Source organism: Anabrus simplex, chromosome 1 (assembly GCF_040414725.1).
Source record: "Anabrus simplex isolate iqAnaSimp1 chromosome 1, ASM4041472v1, whole genome shotgun sequence".
Classification (NCBI taxonomy): Eukaryota; Metazoa; Arthropoda; class Insecta; order Orthoptera; family Tettigoniidae; genus Anabrus; species Anabrus simplex.
The window spans coordinates 218626199-218651144 of record NC_090265.1 but is presented as its reverse complement, the minus strand read 5'-3'; the positions used below and the strand labels follow the sequence as shown (position 1 = coordinate 218651144).

At 37.5% G+C, this 24946-nt stretch overlaps 1 protein-coding gene across 2 annotated transcripts in view; it reads right to left on the bottom strand.

The window, feature by feature from the left end:
• Positions 1 to 24946, bottom strand: part of LOC136864143 (uncharacterized) — a 624111-nt gene that overhangs the window by 43655 nt on the left and 555510 nt on the right. Inside the window, exons 24-25 of one of the 2 annotated variants that reach the window (XM_067140781.2) lie at positions 18759 to 18883; positions 2052 to 2284 (exon numbers count right to left, since the gene is read on the bottom strand). In XM_067140781.2, coding sequence (XP_066996882.2) covers positions 2056 to 2284; positions 18759 to 18883 — 354 coding nt within the window. In that variant the 3' untranslated portion in view covers positions 2052 to 2055. The remainder of the gene's footprint in view (positions 1 to 2051; positions 2285 to 18758; positions 18884 to 24946) is intronic. The other variant, XM_067140790.2, reaches the window with a different exon arrangement.

Genomic DNA, 24946 nt, shown 5'->3' with positions numbered 1-24946 from the left:
GAGACGTATCACCTGATTGGACCACGTGTTTCGACATGTAATTAGGGCCAGCAAAGCTTACTTAAGGGCGTGTTGGAGCTCTTGGCATCATTTGATTCTATCTCGCATTTCGCTTTAGGTCTGAGGACTTGTCGTATGGTTGATGTACCATAATAGACTAGTTTGATAGTTTATCACTTCTTCAGTCTTCATTTCGTTACCACGACGTGGTACTTAGGAATTTCTGAATGATGGGTGTATAGCCACTCTCATTGGGAAGTACGAATAGAATTGCTAGGCGGGCAATAATTCCATTGTAGAGATTTATCTCCCGTATGCAGTTATCAGACTGTCCCTCTTATAAGGGCTTCTGATAAGTTCACCTTCATACACCCCAGCGTCAGTGGGTAGGGTCTGACATATCCCACTCTGATGAGTCTAGTGTCAGACCTAAGACGAAACGCTGGTTAATAGAGCAAATGCCTGAAAAGCCTTACATCTGATATGTTTTTGACAAGTACGAATAGCTCGACTACTAGACCGGTTTGTACCAGTCTAAAACAATAGGTAGCATTAAATTAGCTAGAAATGAAACTACGGTACACATTTTCAGTAACGTTGGAAGGATTGTTAATTCAGTATCCTCTCCGCATAACCCAAGGGGGTTTTTATAACAGTGATTCAGGGCTCATCTGCAATATATGGGATAGAGCATAACAGGGAGTGGTAGTTTCGAAGCCGTCATCCTATTAGTGGTTGATGCACTAGACCACATGGTGAGCAAACGAGTTAAAAATATTGCAAGTTTACGTGAGCTAGAGTTATTCATTTCTTTTGTTAAATTCATTTCCTATTTTAAATTCAGTTCTCGTAATACAGTCGTCATTTTTATTCAGAATAATAAATGTTATTTACTTGGTTCATTTTAATCAGTCTGCCTTAATTAGACTTTTGATTTCTAATTGCTTGTTGTTTAAAGGGGCCTAACATCGAAGGTCATCGGCCCTGATTTCTAATTCTCCTGCTTAATGATTAGTGCACTGTCACCTCATCCCTGTGATGAGAGTCCGTCCGAGCTTTCTTATAAATTCTTTTTTTTTTTTTTTTTTTTTTGCTAGTTGCTTTACGTCGCACCGACACAGATAAGTCTTATGGCGACGATGGGACAGGGAAGGGCTAGGAGTGGGAAGGAAGCGGCTGTGGCCTTAATTAAGGTACAGCCCCAGCATTTGCCTGGTGTGAAAATGGGAAACCACGGAAAACCATTTTCAGGGCTGCCGACAGTGGGATTCGAACCTACTATCTCCCGAATATTGGATACTGGCTGCACTTAAGCGACATCAGCTATCGAGCTCGGTAATTTTTGTTTTTTAAGTCATCAACTTAAAGACTGGCGCCCTTAGCTTGGATAGTTGCATTTCTCGTTCACTTGTTGTCCAAGAGGGGCAAGTCAGAACTGTGATAAACTTCAAGACATGACAGCAAACATCACTGATTTCAGAGGATGGTTAATATTTTCTCGCTTTAGTTAAATTTCAGAAAGGCTGTTCCCATGCAAATTTGTATGAGGAGATTATCGTTTCTCTATGTGCGCTTGATATATTTTTTCACAATACAAATACAGATAGGTTAGGTGACACTCTTTGAAGAAGAAAACTGAAACGTTTACCACATGTGGCCACTGGAGTGATACTATACTTTTTCAGAATGAAATTAAATATACACTTTCACGTAGTATCGCATTTCAAAAAAAAAATGAGTAAGCCATAGTGTGGATATCATCCGCGAAATCGCAAGTTTTGAGCAAACTGATTGCCGTTTCATATTGATTTTAATGTGTATGGGGTTTCTCCCAATTTTGACAAAAAAATCAGATACAACGACCATCTGCCATAGCGAGTAAATTTTTCGCCGTTATGAATTCTGGCTATAATGGACTTCTACTGCACTTTTAATTTAATCAACAACATTGCATGCCCTGATGTGCAATTAGTTAACATTTTTATTAAGTTTCAAGCCCGGAGGAACAGAAATAGCACAAACGTATGAAAATAATGAAAATATTCATTGACCTTACTATGTTGGTGGTCGACCATAGTAGTGTACCTGAACCCAAGGGTCCAAGATTTCTTGCCATGTCAACCAGGATAGTGGTATCGTTCTGCATGAGCTGTAATTTTCAGAAGGTAGAATGAAGTAAAAAACAACCGTAACAAGCAGAAGAACTAATATCATAATCAGCAACCAGCGGAAAAACATCAGATGTATGTTGTACAGGCCGCTCCACCTTAAAACTGCCTCACATCTGAAAAACAAAATGAAAGAATTTTAAGCATTTTGAAATAGGTACACACGTACATTTATTTATCTATCTATTTATTTATTTATTATTTGGCAATTAGGTATCACAGATGGCAAGAGATTAAAATAATATACATTATTTACACTATTTTCAGTTCGACTTTTAAGTTGTTAATAATGGTATATTAAATCTAGACCTGCTTTATAAAGTCACCCAATTCACCATTATACGTGCTTAGTGGAATTCTTCAACTACATGGCAGATAATCTGCTTGGGAGCACCACTAATGCATTCTTTGAAAGGAATTTGTGAATTTGTCCTCACTTGTAGAAGAGATCAACATACGGTATATACCTTAGTTTGTCCACATCCTAATAAGGGTGCACCACATTCTCAGAGACAGATCTAACTGCTTGGTTTCATTGTGATTCATGTTATGTTGTGGTACTGAGATGGAGATTTTTCAACTCATTCCTATTGCAAGGTCTCCACCAGTAGGTTGAAATTTACCACAACAGGACAGCTCATCTGCTGAACAATCAAAACTGGGGCCTCCAACAACCAACACCAAGTAAAGGAAAATGAATGATAAAATACGTGATGACAATGATGAAAAATTATTTAAAATAAAGAGAGCAAAATTACAATTAGTTGTTGAAAGCAAAGCCATTAAGGATGACAGCGATTACCAATTTTTGGTAAGCCTCCTCCCTTATATGAAGAAGGTTCTTGACAATTAAAAACTTACTGTGAGAAATAAGCTCCAGCAAGTTTTTAAAGATGGGGATGAATTAGGTCTTTCTCCATATAAATACACATGATCCCCACGAACCATCGCACCAAAACTTCAAACAAGCCCACCCAATACTCTTCATGTGGGATCTGGCTATATAGATCTGAGCTTTTGACTAGAGTTGGTAACGTTTCAGGTGCGTCATAACAAACACAGTGATATGTGTTGTGGAGTTGCAACAAATGCTTCTTGAGGATTATAAAATTTATAAAAAATAAACAGGAAAATGTTTGAAAACAACATGTAGGGAGAGTTGAAATTAGAAAGAAAAGTTTTATATTTTTGTTTAACCCTTCTTACATGAAGCTTTCTGACAGATGCGTACCTTTCTCATTTTTGTGAATGTATGTTAAATGCTCAGCCTGGAGGCTGGTTTGAACCTCAACAGTTCCACCATCAGCTGTCACAGGTGGCCTAGGTGTCACTAAAGATGCATAAGAGGGAAATGAGAAGTGAGGTAGTTTCCTTTTGCTTTCCTCACAGAGCTAGAAGTTGCTATTACATATCAGTCTGCCAAGCCCACTAAAATGAATGCACCAACTGATCCTATGAGCAATATTTTCACACCATCCGTAAGAGGGACTGCGGATGATGTTATTCTCTATAGAGTGATAAATAAGTTACAAGATTGTGAACAACTGCAACGTGACCTCGAAAATGTTGTGAGATGGACAGCAGGCAATGGTATGTTGATAAACGGGGCTAAAAGTCAGGTTGTGAGTTTCACAAATAGGAAAAGTCCTCTCAGTTTTAATTATTGCGTTGATGGGGTGAAAGTTCCTTTTGGGGATCATTGTAAGTATCTAGGTGTTAATATAAGGAAAGATCTTCACTGGGGTAATCACATAAATGGGATTGTAAATAAAGGGTACCGATCTCTACACATGGTTATGAGGGTGTTTAGGGGTTGTAGTAAGGATGTAAAGGAGAGTGCATATAAGTCTCTGGTAAGACCCCAACTAGAGTATGGTTCCAGTGTATGGGACCCTCACCAGGATTACCTGATTCAAGAACTGGAAAAAATCCAAAGAAAAGCAGCTCGATTTGTTCTGGGTGATTTCCGACAAAAGAGTAGCGTTACAAAAATGTTGCAATGTTTGGGTTGGGAAGAATTGAGAGAAAGAAGAAGAGCTGCTCGACTAAGTGGTATGTAGGATGCTAAAAGGTTAGATTTTTCCACCTATTCAATACATATAAATTTTATAAATTAGTAATTTATTATTGATTCCACTTGAGACATGTTTCGCCCTTCATTGAGGGCATCATCAGTCAAAATATCACCTCAAGGTAAAAAATCAGGTAACTGGTTAGTAGTTGACATGTACAAATTAATGCATATTATTAATACAATTACAAAAATTAAGTATGGGAAATAGTTGTACAAAAGTGATGGTTGAACATATAGGTTTATAGATGAAAAGTCAGCACCAATGCCTAAAATTAACATAGTAGAGTTCGGTAGTGGTGCTCTGGAGAAACAGTTGACGCAATCATAGGAAAATAAAAAGTTAAAAAATATTTACATTAAAACAATTAAGAGAGAAAAGGTGTAGTGTTCGGCGTCAATGTTTGTAACCGAAAATTAATGTTAAAGGTTGGTAACTATACAGTATTTACATTGTTCAATTGAACAGTTGAGATAAAGTTTTAAAAATATTTACATTATAACATTCAGCGTAAATGTTTGTAATAAAAACTAATGTCAATAGTTGGTAACTATATAGTAATTACATTATCTAATTGAATAGATGAGAATTTACAATTATATACATAATTACACAAGAGCAGCTGGTGTGCAAGGATAAAAAAATTTCAGTACCAAGTGCGTCCTGATGTTTTAGAGGTTGGAAGTGGTATGTTCCGAGCTGTCAGCGGAGAGATGGCGTGGAATGACATTAGTAGACGAATAGGTTTGAATGGCGTTTACAAAAGTAGGAAAGATCACGATATGAAAATAAAGTTGGAATTCAAGAGGACAAACTGGGGCAAATATTCATTTATAGGAAGGGGAGTTAGGGATTGGAATAACTTACCAAGGGAGATGTTCAATAAATTTCCAATTTCTTTGAAATCATTTCAGAAAAGGCTAGGAAAGCAACAGATAGGGAATCTGCCACCTGGGCAATTACCCTAAATGCAGATCAGTATTGATTGATACATAAGGAATGGCATTACTGGCATCACTTATACCTTGGTCACTTTCATGTTGCCAAGCCAAGGCCTCATTTTTGTATGTAACACTGATGACTTAAATTACATACCTAATTTCACCTTTGATTCTTCTAAAAAAATCAATGCTTTTTAAAGACTATTCATATTGATTACTATAGTTTCACAGGTAAATGTTTCAGAGGTGATGCTGTCTTTCTGAAGTTTGATTTATGGCCATACTTGGTCTATTGCATTCAAAGTGTAGTTTCAATCAATTACTACTAATCTGCATTTAGGGCAATCACCCAGGTGGCAGATTCCCTATCTGTTGTTTTCCTAGCCTTTTCTTAAATGAATGAAGAAATTGGAAATGTATTGAACATCTCTCTTGGTAAGTTATTCCAATCCCGAACTCCCCTTCCTATAAATGAATATTTGCCCCAGTTTGCCCTCTTGAATTACAACTTTATCTTCATATTATGATCTATCCTACTTTTGAAGACACCACTCAAACTTGTTGTTGTTGTTGTTGTTGTAACTTATGGCAAGCCCGGATTCCAATCCATTAGCTTTCTTGCGTTCCAGTATAGTTGACAAGATTTCCTGAAGTTCAGGATGTTGATTCGTTTCAGATTAACTGCAAAACAGTCGTTGCCAGTGTTGAGTCTGAAGAAGGCTACCGCTTCTCTTTGTTTTATTTTGTACTGATCCCATTTAGCATCAATATCCTTCCATAATTTTGTTTCTGTCTGTTGTTAATAGTATTTTTCAGAATCCTTTTTGCTGACATAAAATCAGTCTGACTGGCAGGTTGCTGTAGTGTGGTACCTCTCTTGACTAATGTGTCTGTCTCTTCATTACCTGCTATTTCAACATGAGAAGGAATCCACTGAAATGATATCTGTTTGTGGAGTCTTTGGAGTGTTTTTATCAAATGTAGAATTTCTTTCAGTTCTTTATTTTGAGACTTATTATTTGATCAGAGGGCTTGGATGGCTGCTTTTGAATCTGTAACGATAACAAATTTTTGGTTACCATTGTTTCTGCCTAATAACTGTTGTAGTGCATGGGAAATTGCTTTTATCTGTGCATAAAAGTTTGTTTTGGCCTACTGGGAAGTCGAGTGAGAAGAGAGATGAATATAACCTGCCCTGGTTCTGTTTTCCTTGTCCTGTGAGCAATCTGTATATATTTTTAGCCATTAATTATACAGATATCTTTCTTCTATTGTACAGAGGGCCAGCTGTTTTAAATTATATGGTGAACAGTCTTTCTTGCAGGCCTCTTCTAACAGAGTAAGATCTGCAGTCACTTGCATATATTCAATGGGACTGACTGGCATTCAGAGAGGTTCAAGTTTTATTTGCAGACTGCTCTTATTAATATATTCTTTGGCAAGACTCAAAGGATCTTTCTGGGTTTTAAGACTGGGGCTAGTAACTGGTTTTTTGGCCCAGGTCATTTGGGGTAGTCTTTGTAAGCTAAGATATGCATTGGCTGTTTCTTGTTTCATCTCTTCTTCTATTGGTAAGTTGTGGGTATACAGTTGTAAGGTGGTTACAGGTGTGGTTTTTATTGCGCCTGTTGTGATTCGTAGACATTATTCTGAGACATCTCAAGGCGATCAATGTTTGATAGGGGTGCTGTAGTAAGTACTTCACTGCCATATTTTATAATAGGTTTGATGTAAGTGTTGTAGGTTCTGTTGAGAGTGTCTTGAGTGCTCCCCCAAGTAGCTCATGCTAGTCTCTTCAGCAATTTCATCCGTTTGTTCACTTTCTCGTCCACATGTTGTATGTGTTTGGTCAAGTTCAGCTTCTTGTCCATGATGATACCTAGGTATATGGTGCTTTCACGTTTTGGAAGTTCCTGATCACTGAATTTTAGACTGAAAGTAGGAATGTGATGTCTCAGCGAAAAAAAATTATATACTGTTTTAGTATTTATTTCCATATAGTTATTTTCAGTCCAGTTTTTCAGTTTTATAAATGCCTGGTACATTCTGTGATCAAGAAGCATTTGCTAATTTGGGCTGTTACTTGTTGTGGTCCAAATGATAACATAATCTGCAAACATGCTGATATTCACATCACTTACTTCCTTTATTGTTATTGGAAGATCATTAACGTACACAATTAATAATATTGTGCTTGATACAGCTCCTTGCTAGTTTTGATTGCTTGCACCCTGAAGTTTTGTTGTTGTAATGAACATTGATCATTCTTTGGGAAAGTAATCTTAAAAACCACTTTAACATGTGTCCATTTACTTTGAATCTGATAAGCTTCCATAACAGCATGTTTCACCATACAGTATCATAGGCTCCTTTAAAATCAATGAAAACTTCAAGAACACTTTCCTTTCGTTAAAGGCTTCCTTTGTAGCTCGTGTAAATCTCTTTATTTGATGGGAGGTGGACCTGTTTGGTCTGAATCCTGCTTGTTCTTCTGATAGAGATTTTGATTCGAAGTACCAATTGAGTCTATTTGTAATCTATCCTTTCTAGAATTTTTACCAGAATAGAGGTAAGGGCTATAGGTCAGTACGAGGGGACTTGTTTTCTTGTCTTGTCCAGTTTTAGAATTGGAATGATAGTTGCTTTTGTCCAGTCATTTGGTAGGTTTCCAATTGATGTCCAAAATTTGTTGCATATGTGCAGCAGTATGTTAAGAGCAGATGGGTTGAAGGATTTTTATGAATTCTGGGAATATCTCATCAGGTCTTGGTTGTGTTCTGAGTTGTATGTTCTTTATTGCTAACATTAACTCTTCTATGGAAAATTCATTGTTAAAGATGTCTTCATCATTATTATTCATGAATTTTTTCACATTTCTTTGAGGGTCTTGTCTTCTTTCTTTTTCTGTCCTGATAACCTATTTGAAGTGTAATGTTTACAGAAGTGGTTTGCTATTTTGTGACAATCTGTAATTTCCTTATCATTTATCATAATAGGATTCAAAGGAGTTACTACATGTTTGTTGTTTAGAGAATTGATAAGTTTGTGGGCTTTATTGCTGTTTGTCCTATAGTCAAATGCTGTTAAAAATGTGTTCAAGATTCCCTTATTGATATTGTTATAGTTTGCTTTAATTATGCTCTTGCTTGTCGCCATTTATGTACATTATTTTGATCCTGAGTAAGTTCAGCTGCTCTTCTTGCTTTATCTCTGTCGGACTTAAGATTGTTCAATTCACCTGACAAGAAAAGTTTATATTTTGTTTGAGTACTTCTAGGTATATACAGTTTGGCTATGTCTTTTATGGCTGTAGTGAATTTATTCAGGATGATGTTAGGAGGTGCATCAAGATCAATTTCCGACATTTTAGTTTCCAGGTTGTTTCTGAAAGTTTCCCAGTCTGCCTTCTGGATGTTCCACCAGATCTTTTGGTCTGCACACTGAGCAGGTTCACTGTATGATGTAGCAGTAAGGAGGAACATTCTATGTCCACTGCCTGGATTGTCAAGTACTGATCAATAACTGTGGTTTGCAAGATCTGTTGACACTAATATGAGGTCTGGGATAATTGTGGAACCACAGTAGTGAATGAATGTTGCTGGATCTTTGTTATTGTATAGCAGTTCTGATGAGCTGCTCCCTATAAGGTCTTTTATTGCTTTCCCAGCTGTACTTGTGTAGTTGTAGCCACAGAATGAAGAAGCTGCATTGAAATCCCCTATAAAAATAGTATCTGTTTTGATTTCTAAAAGGTGGAGATTCAGACTTATATTGTTTGGAGATCTGTAAACACAGAATATTGTTTTCTTCTTGCTGATCCATATGACAAGTTCAATAATTTCCTATGTAACTGTTGAGTTCATTTCTATTACAATTCTGAATTTTGACATGATATTGTTCTTCACTGCTACAAATATTTCACCAGGTACTTGTCTTGTTTTGAAGAGTGTATAGATGGTAAACCCTTGGATCTTTAAATATTTTATGTTTTCATGTGTAATATTGGCTTCATTGATGAGAAGGATATCTATATCTCTACCATATCATGATTTTCTTTACTTCCAATAGTTTCTTTGTTGAAAGACCACCTGCATTCCATTGAAGTATTCTTCAATTTTGTTGTTTTGCTCTTAAAAAAGCAGTTTTATTTGTTTGCTCATGTTTCAATATTATGGAACGTGTGCCAAAACTGTTATTCGTTTAGCACCACCCAGGGGACACGTTCAGGTTCCCTATGGGAATCACCATCTATATCATATGTGGTATGTTCTGAGCTATCAGTCGAGAGATGGCGTGGATTGACGATACGTCTGCAGCCAAGGAGGCCACTGCATAGGCTACTTGGAGTCACCGGTAGTGCCAATGCACTATCAGAGACTGTCTCATTACAGTATGCACTAGCCATGCGTCTTGGGTGGTGTGCTATTTACCAACTGATGAGCCCGACACACTGGCACGAAATGCTGGCAATCAGGAATGAGTTAGCTAGAAAATTTATAATGTCCAACAACAGACCATTTATATAGGTATTATAAATTTACCCATTCGGGATAAATATTTCAGCTTCCCTATGGGAATCAACATCTACATCATCTGATGAAGGGGCAGACATCAATTTTTGGTAATGAGACAAAGCCTCTCTCAGTACCTTGGCACTGCCGGTGACTTCAAGTAGCCTACACAGTGGCCTCCATGGTATGCACTACCCATGTGTCTTGGTGGGTGTGCTATTTACCGAATGATGAGCCCAACTTAGCACAATGGGGCGAAATGCTAGCAACCAGGAATGAGTTAGCTGGAAAATTTATAATGTCCAATAACGGACATAAACGAAAGAGTGATAAACATAAAGCTGAAAATTACAAGCCGGTCAGTTTGTAATGCATTGAATTGAAGCATCAGGAAAGCATTCTTCTTGATTATGTTAGACATGTTTGCAAAATTAATAACTGGGTTGATAGAAGGCAGTTCAGGTTTAGGAAAGGTTATTCCTCTGAAGCTCAGCTTGTAGGATACCAGCAAGATGTAGCAGATATCTTGAATTCAGGAGGTCAAATGGACTGTAACTTAAAAATGAGTACAATTTTATTCATCCACCTTCTCAATACTTAAAATCATTTAACGTTTGTTAAAACATTATAGGTACCAGTTTCAGTCCGTTTTTTGGACCATCATCAGCCTAGCCAAGAATACAAGCAAAGACATAATCTAAAATAAAATGATGTGGATGAAAAGGGGGGATGGGATGGTAATGGAATGACATATAAAAGTAAAAACCTTATACAATGTTACAATAAATGTGGCCAGAACAAATTAAAATTAACAGAAGTATAAAAGCATTGTGATGTCATTTAAAGTCACTTGATGACAAAGTCTTGGATTAACGGTTGAACTGGTGTTGCACACTTAAAATAGAGTGAAATCTTATGTGAATTCTTGTGTTTCTGGAAGGTTCTAGAAGCAAGTTCCAAAGTGGCACAGAGGGAATAATCCAAAATGACCAGTATAGAATTGACGAATTGAGAAGGCTGGACTCGTTTTTATGTAGCGTAAATAATTGCTGTTTTTAAGGTAGTCTCAATTCAGTCGGAACCCATGAACCTGAAGAACAAAACGGAATTAACGTGAAAGATCTTATAGAAGAAAAACAAAGGGAAGGGGTAAAATAACGGGTACTCACCTTGCGCTATTTGTGGACAAGCTGCAGGAATGAGTGCAACAGACAGAATGAGTGTCACGCAGAATAGATCAGCCTTCCAATATCTACGCATTAAATTAAAAATAGCCAAATTAGGCAAAGACATAGATTTTCTCAAGAAGTGCATTCAGTTTGACCTTACACCAAATTTCTTAAGACACAATAAAAAGAAACATCGCATTTCGTTACAAACCTCTAAAACTCAAACCAAGACAAACAAAATTTGGTTGAAAGATGAAATCAAGTTTCTGTATAAGAAAAAATCTTTCCTCAACCATAAATTATACAAGTCTCACCTCGCGGTAACTAAGATGTTATCTAAAGCACATTGGACAATCTTTTTCCAATCAGTTGAAGACAAATTATTCCTAGACCTATCCAAAAAAACAACATACTTTGAATAATAAATTGGAGAAATTAAAGAAATCTAAACCGCAGGACCATCGATTCAAACGCAATCATAGACCAGCAAATGACTGTAACCAATTCCATTCACCCGTTATTAATCTATCCAATACTCCCCTAAATGCAAATGAAGAAATAATCTTAGCTAAGGGACCCAAACATAACTGGCCCGACTCGAACATAACCAACTCAATAGTCACAATGATAACAGAATCGGAACTGGCCATTTCCAAAACACCTTCGGACATACAAGATGAATTAAGATACGAAATCAAAAAGAAAATAACATCCTTTCTTGTAAGAACTCACCTAATTTTTCCAATTCTGACAAGAACACACAAACTGATCTGAAACTCCTACAGGCACTAAAAAAGAAAATCAAAGATAACAACTTAATTGTAACCAAGGCTGACAAAGGTAACACAACGGTCATCTTAGATAAAAACGAATATCAAATCAATCAAAATCTCTTTATTTGCAAATGAGGTGTCTACCTCGGTGGCAAATGGTACACTAAAATACATTATTGTCAAGCACTAAATATTAAATTAACAAGAGAAGAAAATTTTTCCTATAATACAATATTATACAATTTACGCTAACAATGTTTTCTATTAAACACACAGCTCATCCTTAATAAATTTATATTGTTTACAAAATTCTACTTATAATATCTCCTGTAATACTTACAAATATAGTCAACTGATATACTGTTTGTGGAATTACTTCAAATGATACTATACAACTGGTATAACATTAATATTTACATTGCATTTATTTATTTACTTTTTTTTTTTTTTTACCCGTTCTGGATCCTAAGTAGCATAACGACCTGCTGCGTCTTAACCAGAGCCCCTTTTGCCACCACTTTTCAGAGTTCCTGAAGGGCCTTCACAGCTACCGTTGCGGTCCCAGGGCCCTCGAAGTCCCCACTGTACTTCACCCCTACAGGCAGTCCCCTACTTTGGCTGTCCAAACTCCTTAGACCAGGGGATGGAATTAATTTATTCACACATATTTTTTTATTTACAATAACCTGCACTGGTCGAATACCCTCTAACACTTTATTTATTTTCTCTGTTGCTGTTTATTCTCTTCTTGAATATCTGTACAGATTTTGGAAAAGGATTAAACACTACCCCTGGTAAACTGTTCCACTCCTTCACACCCTTCCCAATGAATGAAAATTTACCCCAATCGCTTCTGCTAAAATTCCTTCTAATTTTATATTTGTGGTCAGTCCTGCCGATATAATTATTTTCCAACTGAAGCCTCTCACGGATATCTCCCCATGCTTCTTCTCCTGTATAGGCTCTATATAATCCTATAAGTCTAGTTTTCTCCCTTCTCTTACTTAAAGTTTCCCACCCAAGTTCCTTTAACATTTCTGATAAACTACTCTTTCTCCTGAAATCCCCTGTTACAAATCTTGCTGCTTTCCTCTGCACACTATCTATTTCTTTTATTAGGTATTCTTGGTGAGGATCCCAAACACTGTTTGCATATTCCAATAATGGACGAACCATACTCAAGTAACTTTTTTCTTTTAATTCTTTGTTGCATCCTTTAAATAGCCTCATTATGACATGTAATGATCTGTATGCTTTCCCAACAATGTCATCAATATGACCCTTCCAGTGCAAATTACTTTCAAATCTCACACCTAAGTATTTGCACTTGCCATCTTTTGGGATAACTACCTCATCCAAAGTATATTCAAATTCAGTTTTAAAGCTCCTGTTTGTAAAAGTTGTAACAGTTGATTTGCCTCCATTAACCTTCATATTATTTTCTTCAACCCATTGTTGGATACTTTCAAGGTCCCTTTGTAATTCTGAACAATCCTCAATGTTGTTTATTTCCCTATAAACAATTATGTCATCTGCATACAATCTTATTTTTGATGTTATATTGTTCCCTAAATCATTTGCATATATTAAGAAAAGTAACGGACCGATTATACTACCCTGTGCAATTCCCTTCCAAACTTTCTCTTCCTGAGATACATTATTTCCTACTTTGACTTTCTGAACCCTTGAATTTAGAAATGCTTTTATCCAACGTGTAACCCTTACGTCCAATCCTATTCCCTCCAATTTCTTTAATAATATTCCATGTTCCACTCTATCAAAGGCTTTGGAAAGATCTATGGCTATGCAATCTAACTGACCTCCTGAATCCAACTGATCTGATATGTCCTGCTGAAATCCCACCAGTTGTGCCTCACAAGAAAATTTCTTTCTAAATCCATACTGGCTCCTCATGAACCAATTTTTATCATCACATATCCCTCTGATGTACTTCGATATTAAACTCTCCAGAATTTTACAAACTATACTGGTCAGGCTGATTGGTCTGTAGTTCTCTGGTTTCCTTTTATCAACCCTTTCCTTTATAAATTGGTATTATTATAGATTCCTTCCATTCCTTTGGTATTACACTATTATTTATGACATAGTCAAAGAGAAATTTTAAATAAGGCACTATGTACCACCCCATTGTCTTTAATACCTCCCCAGTAATTTGATCACTTCCTGCTGCTTTTCCTTGCTGAAGCAGTTGGATTTCTCTGAAAGTATCTTTGTTTGTGAATGAGAAGCTTCTTGTTTCCCTCTGTCTCTCTCCCTCTCTATCTTCTGTTTCGGTTTCCAACTGTTGACAATCTTCTACTGAATCTCTAAATTCCGTACTAAATAGGTTTGCTTTCTCAGTATCTGTTAAATAGTGTTCACCCCCTTCTCCCACCATTGTAGGAATATGGATTCCTTTTCCTTTTTGATTCCTGATATATGAATACAGCTTTTTCCATTTCCCTTTGTGGTCATTACCCTCTTGAAGTATGCCATTCATATAATTCTCTTTTGCTTCCTTTTTCACTCTATTCAGTTCCCTCATTAGCTGTTTTCTAGTTTCTCTACTCTCCCTACCCTCTTTGATTTTCCTGTTTACTATTCTACATTTTCTTTTTAATTTTCTTATTTCCCTTGTATAATAAACAGGGTCTGAGGTCATTTTACCCTTCTTAACAGGTACAAATCTCTTCTCTCCTTCCCAAATAATTCCTTTAAATTTAGCCCAAAGTGTATCCACGTTACTCCCTTCACTTATCCAACAACTGAATTGTGATTTAAGGTAAGTCCCAAATTCATTAACTTTAGTTTTTCTGTACAATTTCTTGTCTTGTGTAACCCTCTTATTAAGCCTTTTTGGTACGAGTCCTACATCCATTATTACAGCCTTATGGTCTCCTATTCCTACAATTACCTCAGTTTTATCAACAAATTCCCATGGTTTAACCAAGAATACATCTAGTAAGTTATTGAGACGAGTCGGTTCTTGTACCACTTGTGTAAATCCTCCCTCCCAAATTAACTTATTTGCCAGTTTCTGTTCACGGGCTTCACTTGCAGCTCCTTTCCATTCAACTTCAGGCAAATTTAGATCTCCCCCAATTATTACCATATCATTATTATTGTTTTTACGAGTATAATCTATTATTTTTTCAAAGATTTCCATGTCTCTTTCCTCTCTTCCAGGCCTGTATGTTCCTATAATTCCCACCTCCTTCATATTATCACAAACTAATTTTATCCCTAATATTTCATCCCTTTCATCGGTAAACCATTCATGTGAACAGTAAGTTTCCTTCACCAGAATAAACACCCCCCCTCCCTTTTTATCTCCCCGGTCTCTACGATAGACTGTGTACCCTTCTGGAAATACTTCTCTATTACCCACCCCTTCTTTCAACCACGATTCCACTCCTATCACCACATCAGTCTCATAAGATTCCGTGCACCGAATTTTAATTGTTTATTTACTACACTTTGACAGTTTACCAAGAGCAATCTCAGACCCCCTTCCTCCCTAAAACTTGACTGTTGCAATTGGGTAACTTGAAATTCCTTACTATCCTGCGTTTCTTTTTCTGGTTGACTGAGCCAGCTTGAAGTACAGCTGGCTCTTTCTACTAGTTTTCCTGGTCAGTATTATAACTCAAGGGAGTTGCCTGTTCTACAGTACATATCTTAAGATTAATAAAATCTAGAACAATATTTGCTATCTTTCGTTTACCTGAATTGTTTAGATGGAGGCCATGTTTTGTATAACAGTATCTCTCAAAACTGCTGCATTCAATAACCTGAGTATTCCGAAAATGTTTACAAATTTTAACAATATCTGTATTCACCTTGTCCACTTCAATGTTCACACACGAGTCTCTACTCAAATCATGCCTGTGGGGCACGTTCACTACAAAAATGTTAGTGTGGGTCAGCTTCCCTAGTGTATGTTTAAGTTGTGATCTTACATTCTTAAGTTGTGATCTTACATTCTTGGCGTCGTCGCGAGCTACGTCGTTCGTCCCACCGATGATAAGCACTGCATCGCCGCTCCCGAAGTTCCTAGTTGCTGCTTCTACGTTTTCCACAACACTGCTGATAGAAGCTCCTGGATATATTTCTCCGGTTGCTGCTATATTCTATATACATCAGCAAAACATCTGATTTCTTTAAAGATAACTCCTTCTCCATAGTTAAAAAAGACCCTACACAAAGAATCCAAAGACTCTTAAAACAAATCTTAAAAAACTCTTCCTTTTTGCTCACTGAACAGGAAAAAAGCCAGCTTATTAGTATGAACCCCGGACTTCCTACGGCTAGAGCTCTTCCTAAAATTCATATAGCCAGTGTGCCCATTCGTCCAATTATCAACTTTAGACCGAGTCCCCTATATAAAACTACGCAATTTATCCAAAAGTTTTTACGTAAAAATTATCTATTTTCATCCAAGAAGTCGGTTAGAAACTCCTTCGAATTAATAGACAAACTTAATAACTTTAACATGCGACCTGACTATTCACTTCATTCCTTTGACATTGTTAATATGTACCCCAGTATACCAATTTCTAAACTAATTCCCATCATCAAAAATAACCTACAAAGTAGCGGTCACCTGAGTAAACTTGAAATCCAAGACTTTATTACATTGCTCAAATTGGTAGTTAACAATAACTTTTTTACGTTTAATGGTACTATTTACCAACAAAACAGCCTAGCAATGGGCTCACCGGCTTCCGGGATTCTCGCGGAAATCTATTTAGACTTTCTCGAGAATACAAAAATCAATAATAAATTTGACAACATCCTCTTCTGGGCCAGATATGTCGACGATGTCCTTGTAGTTATTAACGAAAAACTGCAAGATGCTAACACCACACTTATAACATTAAATGACATCGATCCTCACATTAAATTCACTTTAGAGTCAGAAGTAGATCAAAAAATCAATTTCTTGGATCTAACCATCACTAGACAACAGGAATCCTTAACCTATAAGATATACAGAAAACCCACCCATTCGGCCGTCACAATCCGACAAGATTCATTTTATCCCTTCCCCCACAAAAAAGCAACCTACAACAGTCTAATACACAGAGCATTCAATATACCCATGAATAAAAAAGATTTCCACACAGAACTGAATACTATCCGCCACATTGCTAGATTCAATGGTTTTAATAATCAATTCATAGAAAATATCATCAGTAAACACAAATTCCGACCTAAGACCACGCTTAAAAAAGAACCATCCAAACACGATTCTTTCTCCACTTTTACCTATGTCAGTGGTATTCACATGATCACTAATGTTCTAAAGAAGAAAGGCATGAAAATAGCCTTCAAAACCAGCAACAACATCATGCACATCTTACATAATACTTCACATATTAATAAAATAAACAGGTACTCAAAATCAGGTGTTTACAGAATTAGATGTAACACATGTTCTAATATTTCCTACATAGGGCAGACCGGTAGGAGCTTCAGTATTAGATATTCTGAGCATTTCAACGCGATCAAATACAACAAATTTTCAGCCATCGGCCAACATATGGTTGATTATAACCATAGTTTTACCAACATCGAAACAGATATGGACATACTCGAAATAGCAAAAAAGGGACCTCTTCTCAACATAACTGAAAGCTTTTACATACATCTGGATCAATATTTTAATGCCAACTACAACCTTAATGAAATTACCGAGAAACCCAATATTTTATTTTATTTCATCTCCCACTATAGGAAAAACAAATCAGCTGTTCATAACACTTTCTTTAAATCCATTAAAGGTCCCCCACCACCACAAATACCATTAAATTTCCTCTCCTCCAACCCGCCCTGAACCATTCCCTCTCCTCCTCTGCTGATCTATTCTGCGTGACACTCACTCTGTCTGTTGCACTCATTCCTGCAGCTTGTCCACAAATAGCGCAAGGTGAGTACCCGTTATTTTGCCCCCTTCCCTTTGTTTTTCTTCTATAAGATCTTTCACGTTAATTCCGTTTTGCTCTTCAGGTTCATGGGTTCCGACTGAATTGAGACTACCTTAAAAACAGCAATTATTTACGCTACATAAAAACAAGTCCAGCCTTCTCAATTCGTCAATTCTATACTGGTCATTTTGGATTATTCCCTCTGCGCCACTGTGGAACTTGCTTCTAGAACCTTCCAGAAACACAAGAATTCACATAAGATTTCACTCAATTTTAAGTGTGCAACACAAGTTCAACCGTTAATCCAAGACTTTGTCATCAAGTGACTTTAAATGACATCACAATGCTTTTATACTTCTGTTAATTTTAATTTGTTCTGGCCACATTTATTGTAACATTGTATAAGGTTTTTACTTTTATATGTCATTCCATTACCATCCCATCCCCCCTTTTCATCCACATCATTTTATTTTAGATTATGTCTTTGCTTGTATTCTTGGCTAGGCTGATGATGGTCCAAAAAACGGACCGAAACTGGTACCTATAATGTTTTAACAAACGTTAAATGATTTTAAGTATTGAGAAGGTGGATCAATAAAATTGTACTCATTTTTAAGTTAAGTCTTAACTCAATACGGAGCCCTACCATGAAGTTTATTACTTTAAACAAATGGACTGTGTCGTGATTGTTGTCTCAAAATATGTCCAAAGAGTCTGTCTTCACCCAGTTAAGTTTAGACTGGTTCCACAGTTCCTCGCCAGCTCAAGGCTTATTGAAAATTGTGTGCATGCTCAGTATATGTCTGTGAAACAGATTACTAGCCTTACTTGTAGAATTTTCATTTGAATGGTTTTGAGGACCATCAGTGGATTGGATAGCCCAAGCCACCATTGTTCAAGTAGGGACAAGACTTGGAATATGAGCAAAAAGCCTATTCATATTCCATAATGACTAGTAACCTTACTATCAGGACCATTTATTTGACCACTTGCTTATACAGTATTCAGAATAATGGCACGACTATAAGAATTACATCACAAATCCTTTTATTTCTACATAAATATATTCTTGCCTGTTAAAGGAGTACAACTTCTGCAACTCAGAAGCTCAGTTCTTCATTCTTCAGTAAGAATGACAGGAATTCTTACATGTACTGGCTCTTTACAACACAATTCTTATACTTGAAATCTACTCACCTGGATATCTTAGGTGATGGAGAAACTGGTGAGAAGTAAGCAGAAATGCTCGAAGTTTCATGCTGGCTTGAAGAAAGCTGTCTTTGTCGTCGTTTCATAAATCTTTTCAACCAGTCATAACTTTCCTATAGCAAAAAACAAAATTATTGCTGATCTGAATGAAGGCAAAATCATGATTTTTTTGAGGTAGTTTGTCTAGGGTCAAAATATCAATGAACTCCTGATATCTTATTCATTGTATATTCCATATTATATTAAATTCCGGAGGGAGAGCGGGGGAGGAGCGAGAGGAGGAGGATAGCAAGAAGTGAAAGTTAGAATAAAGTTAGGTTTTTGTTTTGAAAAGTCAAATTTTCTGTATATTACAACAGAAGAATAAAAATAATTTATGATTAAAATGAGTAAATCAAATCACTACTGATTTTGATTGTAAGAACCTTGTTTGGATGAAGAACTCTACGTATCTTGTGTTCATTATTACTGTTACAGCTAGGAAGGCATTTTTGTATGATATGAACATAATGTGCACGTGAGCAGTGATCTTTTCACCACATTATATACACCAACACTGAAGTTACTTATACATGAATTATAGGTATTTTAAAAATCCTGGATAAACTCAAGATAATGAGGAAAAAAGTCCATGCATGAAGAAAATGTGGGAGTCATTTTGTGTTTGTCCTTTTACACTCTCTCCTCTATTCATAACAACCTGTCATCCGTGTTCTTACTAACATGTGACCTTGTCTTCCTTGCTCATTTCCTATCTTTGATATCATATAGTCATAGTTTCTTTGTTTCATTTCTATTACTCATCCCTCAGGGACTTATTTCTGGACTGAGGGCTAGAATGGGCTTCAGTCAGCCTTGCGACACCAGCTGAGGAGCTGTCTGATCCAAGATGTAATCGACCGAGTTATTGAAACCAAGCATACGGCTGAGGATGTCATTACACCAAGCATGTGATACTCCAGTATCTGTAGGATATTTGGCTGGGCAACTGTTGCAAGCCTAACATGCATCACGAGCTGTTACGTTTGTTACTTATCTTAAACTTGTTGGTTTCTTCTTTTTTCCTGTTTTCCTAATAATCTACCATCAGTGTGATCCTTTCTTTACCTCTTCTCTTGTATTTATCCTCATCCAAACACTTCCCACATCAAGAATGGCTCTCACAAGGAGAGGGAAAGCCCACTAATCTGATGAAGCTAGAAATTAGAAATGACGCTGACAGTACTAAGAAGAAATAGGCCTAGGAGAACTGGGTCTGATATAGAGAGTGTTCACGTATGAAGATGGCAGTGCATCTTCTTTCCGTTGCTCCTTCTGCCCGTACTAGTCAGTCAGTCTGTTCTTCCTCCTGAACTGCCTGCCTTCGATGATTTATACTCAAACAGCTGTGTGCGCTATTTTCATTATTTATATATTAATTTAAACAGCTTAAGTGTAATCAAAGTGGAATTTTTTCTCTGCAGCTCTTGAGGATTATCAGTTTAGTTTGTGAATATTTCTGAGAACCAGATGCCAAATTTTATTGAGGTAGGGTAGTAGCAAACTTTGCACTGATCAAATTAACATTCTAGACATACATCCTTCTTCTTCTTCTTGGTTCCAATGGGCCTACTTTGGACATGCTTGTTAAACTGTTGGGCTTTGATTTTTGCCCAGTATTCTCGTATTTTCCGCTGGTGTAACTCCTTTCCTTCATCTGTCCAGGGGGTAACTTTCTTATGGGTTTTTTTCTGAAATCCATGGACTTATCTCAGGGTGTATCGTACAGACCGTCTGTCTTGAAGATCTGATATTCCCAGTTCTTCAATGTTCTTCTCAGTTTCTGTCAGCCAAGTGGTATGAATCCTTTTGTTCTGCCAGAATATGAACAGGCGATTGGTCCGTCTTTTGGGAGGCAGCCTTACTATATGGCCTTAGAAAGCTACTATCTGTTTCCTAGCACAATCAGAGTCTCTCTATATGTTTGTAGAGCTAGGAATTGTGCCGTCAATGGAATTCATCTTCCTTTACTAGACCTAAGATCTTCCTGAGAGTTGTTCTCTCTCTGACCTCCAGTTTCGACATCAGACCTCTTCAGTGCAATGAAAGACACTCCATGGCATACAGAGCTTCTTATCATATGACTGATGTGTAGTGCTTCAGTTTCAAGTTGCATGACAGGCATTTTTTGTTATAAGTGTTTTTTGTTAGTTGATAGGCCAGTTCCAACAGGCCTTTCCTGTTCCTCAATGGCTCTATTCTTCTAAGTCTGTCCCTTCAAGCCTTTGTCCGTCAATACATGACCTAGGTACTCACCTGAGTTTGATGCGAACCGACACTTCTTGACTTGCAGCTAAGTCCGTGAATCCTCAATCTCTCTAAGACTCTAGCTAGATGTTTCAAGTGGTCCGAAAACACCTTGCTATACATGAGGATGTCGTCCAGATAGACCTGACAAAATTTGCCTGTGTATCCAGACAAGACTTCGTTCATCAGACGCATAAAGGTGGCTGGAGCATTCTTAAGACCAAAGGGCACGACTCTGAACTGATAGAGTCCTCTTGGGGTGGAAAGCAGTCATTGGTCGAGACTCTTCTTCGACTTCTACTTGCCAGTAGCCCGAGTTCAAATCGAGGGTAATGAAGACTTTTGCCCCGCTCACTTGCTTTATCAGATGTCGAAGATCCAGCATGGTGAAGGCATCTGATATAGTCTTGTTATTTACCTGACGTAGGTCTACACAAAGTTGGTAATCACCATTTTTCTTCTTAGGTAGTACTATTGGAGAAGCCCATCCTGATATTGAAGGTTAAATCAATCCTTGGTTTTCCACTTCGTTGACTTTTTCTATCACAAATTTTCGTTTACCTGGGTTAAGAGGTGCATTATCCTTACAAATTATTTTATGGTTTACCTTTGTGGTAAATCCAATCCTATCAGTAATGACCTCAGGGAACTTCTTCAGCAACTTCTCAAGGTCTTCCTTCTCCTCCACCCTCAACAGCCCTGTTTTCACTTCGGCCAATGCATTCGTTTCCAAAGATTCCGACTCAATGGCTTTATTTTCTACCCATGCCAACCTAATTCTGTTTTTATTACCAAAAAATATTTCATTGGCTGTATAATCTATCACTACCCCATATTTAGTTAAGAAGTCGTGTCCTAATATTATGTCAGGTATCAAATCCTTGACAACCTTTACTGGTATATCTATGACTTCAGTAGAGCACTTGGCTTGAAGAAAGGTACAACCCTCAATCTTGTAATGTATGTCATGGGTTGCCTCCTTGACTGTTGCCACCATAGTAGGACGAACAGGATTTGATAATTTTGCTACAATCATGTTCACAAATGAGTGTGACGCTTGAGTATCTAAGATAGCGATGGAAGGCCTGTCATTTATCGTCAAGTTAATAGCCGGGTGGGGTGGATTAGGTTCATCATCACTATAGATTTGACCAATACGTTCACCTTCTAGCCAGGTGTAATGTCTCTGGGGTTTCTCCATTCTTCCAGAACCATCCCTGCCCTGACTCGAATGGTCCCGATCTAGTTTTCCGGGCAGCGGTCTTTTAGATGCCCGGTCCGCCCACATCGGTAGCATTTCCGTGGTTCTTCCGCTGTTGAGGTTTTCGTTTTTGAGGCATGGTAACTTGTTTCTTCGTCTAATTTTGCTACGATGTGACGGAGCTCTTCAAATGTTTTTGGTTGTGCCACCTTAACAAGTGATCGAACCTTATCATGTAGGAGCTCAATTATATAAGGGACACTCATATCAATATTCTCCCCTTCCCGGACTCTCTTAAACAGCTGAAGTTTTTGAATTACGAAAGCTCCTGCTTTTATTCCACTGGGTTGTGCTTCAGTTAGGAACTCTTTTCGTACTGAAGTTTGGACAGCCTCCGAGTCAAATCTCTGGATGAATTCTTTCTTGTATTCCTCCCAATCGAGGCTGAGCCCCTTAATGTTCTGCCACCAAACCCCTGCTGACACTTTTAGTTGCTGGCTGACAATTTGCAAGTGTATTTCTGTAGGCATATTTGCCCTACCCAGTAGAGACTCTGATGTCTTTAGAAATGTTTTCGTCGCCATAAGACCCATCTGTATCGGTGCGACGTAAAGCAACTAGCAAAAACAGTTTTAGGGCACTCCTCGAGCCTCCCATGAAATTCCGTCAGGCTGTCTTTGATAACTCTGGGATCAACTGGTATCCCAAGGGGAAGGTCCATACTTCTGCCAGGTTGACTACTGCCTATAGAAATGTTTTTCTCCAGGGATAAAATTTTTCTATTAACCTCGGATTCAAACTTCGTAAATTTCTGGCCTACTTCAGTTTTAAGATTGTTGGATTCCCTCTCAATTTCTCCAATCTTCTCCTTGACTTTGTTTTCCAAGGTGTGCATATCACTTACTACTTTATCTATGTCTAATTCTAAGCTGTTGATTTTATCATTAATTTTTGAAATATCTTCCTTCAGGTCTTTGACGAAAGAATTGATTTGCCCCTTTATTTTTTGAGACTGGGCCTTGATCAAGGCAGTTAGTTGTGTGAACATAATGCTTACCCGGTCGTTGGTTTCTTCCTCTGAGGTGACTTCGAAGCTGAAACTGCCTGGGTCCTCCTCATTGTCTATCAAATCCTGGAGCAGGCTCTCCTGTAGGTCCATCTTGCTTCCAGCCGTCGGTAAACCTCGGGATGCCAGCGCTTTCCGTAACATCGCCACAGTCATTTGTTCGATCTTCATTGTCGAGTCTTGAAGTGTCCTGTTCTATCCTGTCGCAGTCGCCAATTTATCATTCTGTGATGCAATTTTATTTTACGTAAATAAATGTCACACCAGAACACGTTCACTTCCTTGTATAAATTACTTTATTTACATGGTAAGTCACAACACACCGTTATACATACTAGCAAGTGACACTGCAACTCTTAATAGCGGAGTACCCTGAAGTCGATTCTGACAAGTACAGATATCAACAACACTGACTCGTGCACTCTAACATACACTCTCTTGAACTCACTGCCTCAGTCACTAATGACTCGATATATATACTGTTTGATCAACCATCTAGAATTATTGATTTCTGGAAGGGTTCTTACAACACTCTAATAAAACACACTTGAAACAACGATCGACCAGCTAGTCGAATGGAGTACTCCAGTAATGGATCCAACTCGAACTTTTGTTTTCTGTTTACTAATACACACAGAAATTTCTCCAACATTCCTAATGTCTCTACATGCATATGGATAATAAAACCTTACAGTAAGTTTCCAGAACCCTTCATATATACCAAATTATAGTACAATAGGTCTAGCATACGAACATTATGGAATTCTCTACGGCTTTCGACTATGTAGATTTTGAAGTTAAACTTATACACAATAGGTAATTGAGGTTATACAAATTTATACAACATATTTACAGGGAAATCATGTACTATTTATTTTTTATTAAATGTAAAACATGATTTAGCATCAAATAAACTACAATTAAAATGTATTAAACACAATAATTGAACGTTTTATACCAGTTACGATGTCGTACGTATGACAGTTCTTTGCGCCATTCTCTCACAACATTTGCAAGGACACAGTTGAAGAGAAGTAGGGAAAGTCCATCCTCTTGTCTCACCCCTGTTTTTATCTCAAACCTTTTAAGAGACCTCACCTCTAAAGGTGAGCTTGGAATGGGTGTTAATGAAGGTTTCTAGAAAGAGTCTGCGAGTTTTGTTGTCTAATCCCAGTTCCTGGAGAATTTTTATTACATATTTCTCTATCAACGCAGTTGTAGGCCTTCCGAAAATCAACAAAGGTACGACCACCTTGTGGTTTCTCATTTTGGAATATGCAAGTACAGTTTTAATGTTGAGGATCTGTTCAGCACCGGATTGGCTCTTCCTGAAGTCTCCCAGATATTCTCCGAGTTGATTGTCAATTTGCCTTTCTGCCCATGTTAGTAACGCATTGGAAAAAATAGAGTATGTTACCAGGACGAGAGAAATCCCATGGTAGTTGTTTAGGTCAGTAAAGTCTCCTTTCTTATGAGCTGAGGTCCAATCAGGTGGTAATTTCTCTGTTTCCCACATCTTCTGTATGATCTCTGTGAGCTTGTCCATGGCAGTGCTTCCAACATATTTCCAGAGTTCACCAACAATAGAATCCTCTCCGGCTGCTTTATTGTTCTTAAGAAGTT